Source organism: Cheilinus undulatus, linkage group 11 (assembly GCF_018320785.1).
Source record: "Cheilinus undulatus linkage group 11, ASM1832078v1, whole genome shotgun sequence".
Lineage (NCBI taxonomy): Eukaryota > Metazoa > Chordata > Actinopteri > Labriformes > Labridae > Cheilinus > Cheilinus undulatus.
The window spans coordinates 29,477,197-29,490,852 of record NC_054875.1 but is presented as its reverse complement, the minus strand read 5'-3'; the positions used below and the strand labels follow the sequence as shown (position 1 = coordinate 29,490,852).

The 13,656-nt window shown below is 40.0% G+C and overlaps 1 protein-coding gene across 2 annotated transcripts in view; it reads right to left on the bottom strand.

Annotated features, from left to right (window-relative positions):
* LOC121517877 (IQ motif and SEC7 domain-containing protein 1-like) overlaps nt 1-13,656 on the bottom strand; it is a 174,298-nt gene that overhangs the window by 122,389 nt on the left and 38,253 nt on the right. For both annotated transcript variants that reach the window (XM_041799960.1, XM_041799967.1), the window contains exon 3: nt 785-892. In XM_041799960.1, the coding sequence (XP_041655894.1) occupies nt 785-892 (108 nt within the window). The remainder of the gene's footprint in view (nt 1-784; nt 893-13,656) is intronic.

The window sequence follows — 13,656 nt, the reverse complement described above, 5'->3', positions numbered from 1 at the left end:
ACAATCACAGACAACACTAATGAGTGGGGCATTAATCAAACAGAAATTGCAAATTCTTTTCTTTTTACTGCAGTTTAAGCAAAGTCTAAAAACAACCCACAGATGTTCGTACTCATCAGAAACTTCTGAACACTGCTCTTTAAAAATAGAACATAACCACTATGCTCTGGGATTTATTTTTGGGCTGCGCACGAGCCAAAAGTGGGCTATGGATTAGGCTCACTCTGCTTTTTGATGATGAAGCACAGAGCACTACAGTAGGAGGCGCCTTTGAAAGTCTCTGCAGCCTTTTGAAGCCCCTTAAGTCTGTCCCACCGATGCGACTGTCTGCACTCGTCTTCCTTGCGTCCTTTTTTTGTGAGCCCTCTCCAGCTCTGAGTTCGGCACAGGCTAATGGTGAGCAGATGATACACGCACATCATATTTCATTAAGTGAAACTAAATGAATGATTTTATTGTATTTGGCCAATGGAGTTCATTGTACACGGCAGGAAAACAAAATTACAGCTTTGAAACTGCTGTGTCATAAAAAGCACCTGACTTGAGCTTAGCTGCAAAGACTCAAATATTAGATCACAGCATAGTCTGCAGCCATCAAGCTGTCAAGGCCGATACATCTGCAACAGACAGCCTAATAACCAGAGCGTCCATATCCACTCTGACAGCTGTTAGACACTGCCAAGGCCAGACCAGGACAAGAAAATGAGTGCTGTGCTTGAAACACAGGGGGGACTGGTGGGACAAACTTTGAGCAGGTAATCATAAAAGTAACATCTTACTGTACCCAAAGGATGCAGACTTCCATTTACGACAGGGTACGACTCGTCTGTGGCCTGCAGACACCAGCCTTGTGGGATTCTCTGGGACTTCCACAGGTAGAGAGGCATGCCTCCTGCAACGAGAGAAACAGTCTCAATAAAATACATTTTTTAGCCTGCTGACATTAGAGGTCAAATGTAAATTAAAATTCATGCACTGTACCTGTTATGTGAATGTTTTGTATTCAAGTTTAAATAAAAAATCTTATAGAGGAATTTCTTTAAAAAAAAAAAGATATTTCATCAGATGACATGAGAGATAGACACACTTCATGAATCTCTCAAGGGGTTAATTAAACTTTTACAGCCTCTTGTCGAACATGGGCACACACATGGGCTGAAAAACCTGCACATGCACAAACATGATCCTGTAAACATGAATTAATAGAGAGATGCCAGAGTTAAAGCTGCTGACCATGAAAGAGCTCTGCCTGAGTGGATGGGGATTTGAAGACTTGCTCAAGGGTAGGAAAGTGAACTGGCATCTCTGCAGCTACCAGATCAGTTTCCAGACTCTTCTGACCAGGACCTGAACTTTGGACTCACAGAGCTACTGCTCCCCCCCGAGCTATGTTGATAGTCTCAAAAATTACTATGGCTTTAAAAAACAATTTCCACAAACTGAAGTGAAAGAAAAGAATGAATTCATCAAAATGTGCAGGAAAAAGACATTACTGTCAAAATGCACAAGCAGTGGTTTTTGCATGCTTTTGGGGTACAATTTTGACAGAATGCAGGACCTAACAGTGCAGCTTCTTTTTATCCCATTTACATTAAAACACCATATTGAAAATCCCTCTGGCAAACTTTCACAGAAACTCTGGTTTTTGAAAAATCAAATTTTCCTCCCAACTTAGGAAAGGTATACAAGGCCTATAAAAAGTATTCGCCCCCTTGGATGTTTTTATTCATATTATAAATCAATCATGGTCATTTTTCATTTAGCTTTTTGAAAGAAAAATTTACAGAAAAAAATTATTTCATGTCAAAGATTTCTGAACACAGATTTCTACAAAGTAATGTCAATTAAAATATCTAAAGTTAAATAAGTAATTTCCTAATTATTAACCACCATTAAAGTGCAGAGGTCCAAGCATGGAGTCTCACAATCAGTGAAATAAGGATCACCTGAGTGCAGTGAATGTGTCTCAAGTAAATAAAATACGAAGACACCTGTGACTGGAAGGTCCAGACACTGGTTCATCAATATTCCTGGTTACCATTACACCATGAAGACAAAAGAACACTCCAAGCAACTCACAAAAAAATGTTATTGAAAAGTAAATGTCAGCTGATGGATACAAAAAATTCCGGGGTTCAGTTAAATCCACTATCAGGAAATGTAAAGGATATGACACATGTGAAATCCACCAAGACACCTATGACTACTCTGAAGGAGTTATACGCTTCAGCAGCTGAGATGGGAGGGACTGTGCATACAACAACTGTTACCAGTGTTCTTCACCACTCAAAGCCTTATGGGAGAGTGGCATGTTGAATGAAATGCGTATTACATCACGACTAGAGTTCACCAAAAGGCATGTGGGAGACTCCATGGCCAAGTAGAAGAAAGTTCTCTGGTATGATGAAAGCAAAATGTTGCTTTTTGGCCATCAGACAAGAAGCTGTGTTTGGCAAACACCAAACACTGCAAATCATCACAAACACCCCATCCTCTCTGTGAAGCACAGTGGTGGCGGCATCATGCTGTGGGGATGCTTCTTGGCAGAAGGCCCTGGAAGGCTTGTAAAGGCACAGAATTGAATTAATGAGGCAAAACATAGATAAATCTTCGAGGACAATCTTATTCAGTCTGCCAGAGAACTATGGATTGGGAGAAGATTAATTTTCCAGCAAGACAATGGCCCTAAGCATACAACGAAAGCTACACAGAAATGTTTTAAAGACAACAAGGTGAATGTTCTGGAGTGGCCGAGTCAAAGCCCAGACTTCAATCCAATAGAGAATTTGTGATCTTTGCTCTGAGTGTAAATCAGTGTTGGCTGATTAGTATTGATAATATATGATAAATCCAGCTTTTCATATTTGACACTGAACAACTGCATGAAAACAGGAGTATAGTTTTGATACATTTCCTTAATAAGTTAATAAAATGAAAATGTTACAAGACAGAAAAGAAGAGGAATAATAAAAGTTGTTCATTTAAGGATATCATAGGTAACACTGGATCCCTTTCATTTTCTTTCGGGTACCTGTGTGACTTTATTGTCTGTGTGTGGTTGCCGTATTGTCCTCTTCTGATCACTGCTCTGACATTTCTCATCTGTTTCCACTGGAAACCATTTCCACTGAGACGTTTCCCTCTCATCTATTGTTTGTTCAAGTTTCACAGAGCACCGCCACCTTTGGGCTGCAGGTCTCTGGCAGACTGGGACATTTCTCAAGCTGTCAACTTGCAGTCAGACACCTTCGGCCTGTACGTCTCTCTCAGGGGGTTGAGGCCTTCATCGAAATACAACGCCACACCTGGCTCACCTGAGAAAGGCATCAAAAGCCCAGTAAAATAAAACAGATGCTTAACAAAATCCTTAGAGTTGCAGTCATTTACATTATTTGAATTCAAGCTCAGAGTGATGCTATGTGTGAAAACTCAGAGGCTAATTGTGTCATGGCTGCTGTCATTAACTGCTGCTTCTCCATGATGAATTATTGATAGAAAAATGCTAATGTCTGCTCTAGCTGATTTTTGCAGTTGTGAACCTTAAATTAGTCTGATCCCTGGGAGCTTGTAGTCTAACATATAGATCTTCCTATTTCGGATGCTTAAATACTTACAGTTCAGAAAAAAATGCTGTTTTTCAGGAAGAAGAGGGAAAAATTAAGGACCATATGCTTTGTGTCACAATGTTCTGCACACTGCATGCTGCGTTTTTTAAATTCCTACAGAATTATGAAACTGTTTTGAGAACAATGCCTGATTAAGAGCTGAAATCCACTTTGCGCACTAAAAAGGACTCGCACAAGGACAAAGACGGCAGCCATCCTACACTACATATCCAAGTAGAGCATCGTTCGCCATGGCAACAAGGGACGGCGAGAGAGACGAGGAGGATATGTTTGTGCGATCCCTGCAGAGTGAGCCAGCTGAGGGTGAGAGACGGCACCACAAACAGCACTGCCACCTTTCTTCCCTGCAGATAAATATCAGATCTGCTGTCCTGACATGTTCTGTCACAGCGCTGGAGGTCCAGCTGGCTCTTTTTTAACATAGATTTCTGTGTGAATTAAGCACAGCTCAGTCCACTCATTGTGCCGTGTGAGTAACGTCCTGCCTGCAGATAGAGAACTGCAGCTCTGTGGCTGTCAGTGAATGCCTCGTTTATACAGAGCACAGAAGGCATGAGTGCAGTTTCCCTGCCTCTATTTAAAAATGCATGTTTAACACAAAATACAACAACTTGGCTTTAATTAAGGTTTAAATTAATTGGATACACTTTGTTTACTGGTGTTGTTTTGAGGCACACTCTGAGAGGTTTTGACCTCCACAACAACAACAACAAAGCATTTTTCTCTTCATTGTCTTCTCTACAGGGCTTATAATCCCTGCCTCTTTGTTTACCCGAATCCTCCGAGGAGAATTACAGGGGAATAAAAGCCACAGAACCCGCTGAGGCTTTCCACAATACCTCCAGTCACCCACTAGACTGTAATTCACTGACAAGCTACTCTGGCCTTCATACACCAAACATGATTACAGACAAAGACAAATGTGAGTCACTCAGCACTCTTACAGTCCTGAGATCACGATGATTGGATACAGCTTCTTCCTCTTTGATACAATTTGATAACAGAATTTGCTAAATAATCAATACCATGCAAGACTACAGCTAACTATTAGCATCCATCTATCCATCTTCTTCCACTTATCTAAGGTCGGGTCGCAGTGGTAGCAGAAGTAAGTCATCTCATACATCCCTCTCCCCTGTGACATTTTCCAACTCTTCCTGAGGGATTTGAGGCGCTCCCAGGCCAGGTGGAATCTTTAATCATACCAGCAAGTTCTGGGTCTACCCCTGGGTCTCCTCCCTTAATGTGCATGGAAGACTCCACAGGGAGGCGACCAGGAGGTCAGCTGGCTCCTTTCGACAGCTCTACTTTGAGATCCCTCTGAGTTACTCACCCTATCTCTAAGACTGAGCCCAGCCACCCTCCTGAGGAATCTCATTTCATCCACTTGTATCCATGATCTCATTCTTTCTGTTTCTACTAGGGCTGTCAAAGTAAACACGTTAATATCGCATTAACTAAAGTTACTTTTTAACGCCACAATTTTTTTTGTCGCAAGATTAACGCATGCGTGTTATGTGTGACCCTTGACCCACCCCGTAGCTTGTCAGATCAGGCACCGTCGTGATGCAGTGCAAGCGAGCAGAAATGACAGAGGCGTTTGAATGGCATGGTCAGCTTTCAGATCATGCCAGACAAGACTGAAGTTATTTGCTCCTACCGTCGACATGAACTGAGTTACCAGCAGAGGTGTCAAAAGTATTCACATTCATTTCTCAAATAGAAGTATAGATACTAGGGTTTAAAAAGACTTCTGTGGAAGTTGAAGTATCAACTCAAGGTTTTTACTAAAGGAAAAGTATAAAAGTACTGGTTTCAAAACTACTTGGAGTATAAAACTAAAAGAAACGTAAGGGAAAAAAAATCCATTAAGGACAAAAGCTAAGCCGCACCACAGGGGCCATTTCCATTGTACCATTCCATTCCATTCTACTTTCCATTACATTCTACCATTCCATTCCTTTCCATTCTACCTTCCTTTCCATTCTACCATTCCACTACTTTCCATTCCATTCTGCCATTCCATTCCATTCCATTCTACTTTCCATTCCATTCTACCATTCCATTCCATTCTACCATTCCATTCCATTCCATTTTCCATTCCATTCTACCATTCCATTCTATTCTACCATTCCATTCTACTTTCTATTGCATTCTACCATTCCATTCCATTCTACCATTCCATTCCATTCTACCATTCCATTCCATTCCATTCCATTCTACTTTCCATTCCATTCTGCCATTCCATTCCATTCTACCATTCCATTCCATTCTACCATTTCATTTCATTCCATTCTACTTTCCATTCCATTCTACCATTCCATTCCATTCTACCATTCCATTCCATTCCATTCTACTTTCCATTGCATTCTACCATTCCATTCCATTCTACCATACCATTCCATTCTACCATTCAATTCCATTCCATTCGACTTTCTTTTGCATTCTACCATTCCATTCCATTCTACCATTCCATTCCATTCTACCATTCCATTTCATTCCATTCTACTTTCCATTCCATTCTACCATTCCATTCCATTCTACCATTCCATTCTACTTTCCATTGCATTCTGCCATTCCATTCCATTCTACCATTCCATTCCATTCTAACATTGAATTCCATTCCATTCTACTTTCTTTTGCATTCTACCATTCCATTCCATTCTACCATTCCATCTCATTCCATTCTACTTTCCATTCCATTCTACCATTCCATTCCATTCTACCATTCCATTCCATTCTACTTTCCATTCCATTCTACCATTCCATTCCATTCCATTCTACTTTCCATTCCATTCTACCATTCCATTCCATTCCATTCCATTCCACTCCATTCCATTCCATTCTGCCATTCCATTCCATTCTACCATTCAATTCTACCATTCCATTCCATTCCATTCTACTTTCCATTCCATTCCATTCTACCATTCCATTCCATTCCATTCTACTTTCCATTGCATTCTACCATTCCATTCCATTCTACCATTCCAATCCATTCTACTTTCCATTCCATTCCATTCTACTTTCCATTGCATTCTACCATTCCATTCTACCATTCCATTCCATTCTACCATTCCATTTCATTCCATTCTACTTTCCATTGCATTCTGCCATTCCATTCCATTCTACCATTCCATTCCATTCTAACATTGAATTCCATTCCATTCTACTTTCTTTTGCATTCTACCATTCCATTCCATTCTACCATTCCATCTCATTCCATTCTACTTTCCATTCCATTCTACCATTCCATTCCATTCTACCATTCCATTCCATTCTACTTTCCATTCCATTCTACCATTCCATTCCATTCCATTCTACTTTCCATTCCATTCTACCATTCCATTCCATTCCATTCCACTCCATTCCATTCCATTCTGCCATTCCATTCCATTCTACCATTCAATTCTACCATTCCATTCCATTCCATTCTACTTTCCATTCCATTCTACCATTCCATTCCATTCTACCATTCCATTCCATTCCATTCTACTTTCCATTGCATTCTACCATTCCATTCCATTCTACCATTCCAATCCATTCTACTTTCCATTCCATTCCATTCTACTTTCCATTGCATTCTACCATTCCATTCTACCATTCCATTCCATTCTACCATTCCATTTCATTCCATTCTACTTTCCATTCCATTCTACCATTCCATTCCATTCAATTCCATTCCATTCCATTCTACTTTCCATTCCATTCTACCATTCCATTCCATTCTACCATTCCATTCCATTGCATTCCATTCCATTCTACCATAGTGCACTACCCCACCTCCCCAGAAAAAACATTTTTCTAAAGGCCATAATGACTATAATGTTACATTAAAATGTTAATGTTGAAAAATTTGGGATGCACCTGTTTCAGCCGGATTTATTGCCCATTAAAAATGAACGCTTTTTTAGTACAACGCAAATACATTTAAGAACCATATACAGTATGTGTACTACCAACCTCTTCACTGGTGCCTGGTTGGGACATTTCACTCCAGTTCTCTTGAGTCTCTGCCATGGACATCTTCGTACTAGGCTACATACGTCTGCTATTTCCTTGCTGGAGTGTGAGGTGATTTGTGTCATGTCCCAAGGTGCAATGGATTGCACCAATAGGGTGTCAGAATGGTATTATGTTTATACTTCTCATCCAACCACAATCAAATTCACTCTATCCGGATGGCGCAATTTATCTGGATAGGTTTTTGGGTTTTTTATTTGTGTTTTTTTAAGCGATGCCAAGCTGGAATGAAAACAAGCTGAAATGAAATAGGAGTAATGAGGCTATTTTCAAAATGTAAGGAGTAGAAAGTACAGATAATTGCATGAAAATGTAAGGAGTAGAAGTAAAAAGTAAGCTGAAAAATAATTACTCCAGTAAAGTATAGATACCCAAAATTTCTACTTAAGTAAGGTAAGGAAGTATTTGTACTTAGTTACTTGACACCTCTGGTTACTAGGAGTTCGTAGAATCTTAAATAGCCCGTACCACCATTTGACGCACTTTTGGGCCGATATGATTTTATTCATTTTATTTCCACTGTGTGTTCCGTCTGTAGCTCTTCTATGATCTGAAGAATGAAAAGATGGTTTAGTCCTCTTACTACATCTTAAAAATTCTCCACTGAGACTTCTTTTACTCTGTGTGTTCATGAGTTTTGAAAAACAGCTTCATGTGGGTGTTTATTGACATCATTCCAGTAAATCCACTGGACTGATGACAGTAATAACTTACTGTCAGCTTTCTTTTTACATTTGGGCATTTTTTAATTTAAAAATAAAAAGAAGATGAATAGCAGGGATTTTTTTTAAGTAATTACTTGCTTTCTCTCGGGTAGGGCAGATGTGTCCCCCTTACTCACCTCTGACCACAGTGAAACATTATTAGATGTGTCTGTGCCTTACTGCTGAGCTCTCACCAGAGACTTGACTTCTCCCTGTAATCTGTAGTGTAACCCTCTAACTGTATTCAGTCTCTCTTTTTTGTATCATCCTGTTGTGAGTCCTCTTAGTGTAAAGGGATGATTGTGAGTCTCTATTTCCCCCATGTGAGGCCGAAATTCTCTGCATTAAGTGTGAAGGATCAGGAATGACCTTTGAGAGATTTAAACTTAACTGACAATGTACTTTATACATGTTTGATGATGAGATCTGTTGCTCTGTGTTCAGCTGCTGAGAACAGAGGAGTTAATTTCTAGAAGTCTAAAGTTAGACCCTACATTGTGGTATTATTCAGTAATGTTACATTAAGGTCAGTTTCTCCATCCGTTGTTCTTGTTGGGCTTGAGTTTACCATGTTATGCTCTCGGCATTCAGCGTCTTTGAGCTTAGCCTAGAGAATTTTTTGGACATTATCTGTTGTTGTTTTGGGTTGTTGACATGAACAAGCATTTTTGTCCACTTGTGTTGATAAGGGTATTTAAATTTTGAGAAATATTCCTGTAAGGTACATTTAGAACAGATAATAAAGTGTGATTAATTTGAGATTAATCTTGAGTTAACTATGAAATTTGTGAGATTAATTGTGATTAAAAATTTTGATCTATTGACAGCCCTAGTTATTACCTAAAGTTCATGACCATAGGTGATGGTTAGAACAAAGATTGACTGGTAAATCAAAATCTTTGCCCTCCAGCACAGCTCCCTCTTCACCACAACAGTCCAGTACAGCCCCTCCATGGGACATTTTTCATACCCATCTGGGCAACAGCCCATAAAAGGTGTATGGGAAGAACAGAATCTTTCCAAAAAATGTTGGAGGAATGTTGCGTCTTTCACATTGAGTAGAGCAAAAAACAAATGCCACTGAGGGCTGGCATCACACCTGAAGAGTAAACTACACAGTGCAAGCTTAACAGACATTCCTTATTGGATTGAGGTCTGAGCTTTGACTCCAGAACATCTACCTTGTTGTATTTAAACCATTTCTGTGTCGCTTTCTCTCTATGCTTCAGGTCATTGTCATATTTTCTCATATTTTGCGGCGTTCGTTTTACCCTGTCTCTCTACAAGCCTTTCTGGGCCAGCTGCAGAGAAGCGTCTCCTTAGCATGATGCTGCCATTGTGCTTCACAGTGGCGTGTTTGTAGTGATGTGCAGTTTTTGGTGTCCACTAAACAGTAGTAGTGTCTTGTGTGATGGCCAAAAAGCACAATTTTTGTCTCATCAGACCAAAGAACTTTTTTCCACTCTCCTACATGCTTTTGGTGAACTCTTGTCCAGATTTAACATGAGTTTTCTTCAACAGTGGCATTCCTTTTTGCCACTCACCATAAAGCTTTAACTGGTGTTGTACATGTGCAACAGTTTTTGTATGGAGGTTCTCTCCCATCTCAGTGCTAAAGCAGCTGCTTCAGAGTAGTCTTAGGTGTCTTGGTGGCCACTCTCACGAGTCTCCTACTTGCATGGTCACTCAGTTTGTTAGGACGGCCTGACATAGGCAGATATACACATGTGCCATATTCTTTCCATTTCTTGATGACGGATTTAATCAAACTCCGGGAATGTTCAGTGCCTCAGAAGTTTTTTTGGATCCATCCCCTGACTTACACTTTCCCATAACCTAATCTCTGAGTTTCTTTAAATGTTCTTTTGTCTACATGGTGTACTGATTAACCAGTGGCTGGACCTTCCAGACACAGGTGTCTTTAAACTTTAATCACTTGAGACACAGGTGATCCTCATTTCACCAATAGTGAGACCATAAGCACCAACTGGCTGGACCTCTGTTGAATCAGGTCAGTCACTTTAAAGGGGTGAATATTTATGCTTATTTTACCTTGCATATCTTTGTAGATATCAGTTTCCTTTTGACATTAAGGAGGCTTTTTTGTCAAAAGCCAAATTATATAGACAGTGACTGATTTATCCAAGGGGGTGATACTTTTTATAGGCACTGTAAATCATTTGGCCTCTCTCCTATCAAACACTTGAACCAAAAACATCAGCAAAGTCAGCAAGTTACAAAACACAAGCTCACATTGCTCAAATTAAAAGGTATAAATAACAAAAGCACAAATGCGTACAATGTGTCTTTGCTCTTGCTGTGATAAAGTGTCAGTACTTCCTCAGTCGGATGAGCTTTTTGTCATGGGCTAGTCTGGCTTTATGAATGACTGCTATACCAAAGTACATCAGGGAGTGCGAGAACATCTTATCATCAGACGTTCAGTGAAGAACAATCCAATAAAAAACAGGTCAGTGAGGCGGCTGAGCGCCTGCCTGTCCATCTTAGCCAGTTTCTAATCACATCTGAATGAAAGCATCCATCCTGATTACAGAACAGCTGACCAATTAAACACCGCCACGTTGTTATTCCTTTCTCATTAGACACAAAGTGTGTGCAAGTATAATCCCCCAATCAAATACAGGGCCAATCTCCTTCACCCCACACTCACACTACAGCACACACACTTGAACCTCTTCAAACCAGAGCTACACAATCCTCCAGGAGCAGATTTATTTATTTATAGCCTGTGCCAAGTTCACTGGCTTCTCCATTATTAATGATAATGAAACCTACCAAGCTATGTAACGCAGTAAATTTTAAACAGCCAGGCTCACTTGTGTCACAGTGTGACATATTATTAGGCTGAGAGATGTAAGTGACTGTAAGTGTGCCTTGTGTTGTCAGCTGAGGACCGTGTTGGCACTCAAACTGATTGTGTTGAGCTGGGATACAAAAAGGAACTCAGAGCCAAAATAAAATACGTGACTGATGGAGAAAGTCACAACAGCAGTCATAGCGATTTCAAACTTGCTGCTCCATTTAGAACATGCTACTGACTACACAGAGCTGTTTGATATATCCAAAGGGAAAATGTGAGCTGCAGTAGTAAAAAGACAGCTTTCACCGAGGCTCTACTGCTCTAAGTTGTCCATATGAACAGGTGTAATGAAGGTGCAATGAAGCAATCTCCGTACTGGGCCATTCCAAAGATTCTCCATGGGGTTGAAGTCAGGACTCTGTTCGGGCTAGTCAGGATCCTCCACACTAAACTCATCAAACCATGTCTTTATAGTCCTTGTGTCGTGCACTGGGGCACAGTCATGTTAAAATCATAAAGGGTCTTCCCCAAACTATTGCCACAGAGTTGGAAGCATAGCATTGTAAATGTCTTGGTATACTGAAGCATTAAGATTGCCGTTCAATTGAGATAAAGGGTCTAGCCAAAACCCTGAAAAACAGCCACTCCATCTGATGCATGGCATTGGTGATGTGAGGCTTGTATTCCATTAAGCTCCCACCAAAAAGTTTTTGTGCTTACACTAATGCCAGTTTAATTTCAGAACTCTTCAGGTATGGAATCAGCAGAGCGTGGGCAGCTGTTAGGCACCATGCACGTTATACGATGATTTTCCTTTTACAAAAGTTTTCTGTAAACACGGGATCGTTTCAGAAATGTCTGGGTAAGCACAGATACCACTGAAAAAGCTGTATCATATATGCCAAGCCTGTAAATGGCACTGTAACACTGCTAGGAATTGCACCAAAAAGAGAGAAGAAGATAACGGAGCATGTGTAAAAAGCACAAACGCAACTCTGTAATCCGCCATTGTTTTGGCTTGACTCGCGCATGCGGCTTGAGCGGGCTATGCTATGCATGACGTAATCATTTCAAGAAAGATGTGGTTGGCTGTCAACACGGAGCCCAAACAATAGGCATATAAAGGTTTGTTCACTCAGGGACCCGGTTTCAATAAGTACGGCCTCCAAAAACGCAGTTTCTGCGTGGATGAAACGCCTGTACTACAAAAAAACTCTTGCATATACTCCTGAATTCATCTCTGTATGGACGGGGCCTCAGTCATTGACTCTGCTCTGTGCATGATGCTCCACGTCATGGCTGTGTTGCTGTTGTTCTTTAACTCTTCCATTTTCTAATAATATTACTTACATTTGACTGTGTATATCCAGCAGGGATGAAAATTCTCAAACCATCTTATTGCAAAGGTGGCATCCATCCCAGTACCAAGCTTAAAGTCACTGAGCTCTTCAGATCTATCCTTTTTGTAGTGCAAATGATTGCAAATAGAGACTGCAGGACTAGATGTTTGATTTTACACACCTGTGTTTAGGTCTGACTGAAACATCTGTATTCAACAATTAGCAGGTGAGGCCAAATACTTTTGTCCATATAGTGCATGGGTCATAGCACCCAGATATAATCACAAACTGCAGCTTAGAGAGGGAGAGATGATTTTCAGGCTTTTTGTTGATTTGAAGGATCAGCGCTATCATGTCATTTCCTCAGAGCTGTGCTGGAGTCACTTCAGCACCGAGCCAACAAGTCACGTGATCTTAAAAGGGGATGTTAGCTAACATACAGTCACAGCACAATTTCACAATCTCTTGGCATGGCTGCTTTTTATTAATGAAGGAAAGATTCCTGGAGCTAGAGCCAAATTAACAACCAGGAGTGGCATCCAGGATTCTGCTGCAAATCTGCGAGGTTTCCAACAATGTCAGATCATCATCTTGGTAAGAGGAGACTCTTTACATCTGAAGCCTCCTTTTCTCTGTTTCTGATGGTTTTAGATTCAACAGAGTTACATATATTTACATTTTTTTTTGTCATTTATCTTTAATGATTAAATAACATTCTTTTAATTTGTTTTTAATTTTACATAATTTTTTCTTTCTGGGTTGTTTTATTTTGATGATCTGCGGCCTTTATAACCTGGGTCTAGAATCTACCATTTGAGTAAAGTTTATTGTTATTTTCTCTTTTATTTTATTATTTTCTCTGGTTATTATTAATGACATCAGACTTGAATAATGGTGCATAAAAGTTAAGAAAAATACAAAAATTTGCATGACACTGTACTATCTTATGTCAGTATTTATGTCCATAATGTATGTATATTTACAGCCATACTATTGTGCTTGAATACATCTGGAGATTTTTTCTAAATATATTGCAATGCCAATTTGAAAAAATCTACTTAGAGAGCAACAGAAGGTGCCAGTGTTCAAAGTGAAACTGATGATCATGTTACCGTACTTGTACCCACAGGTAGGTTTGGTTTGCA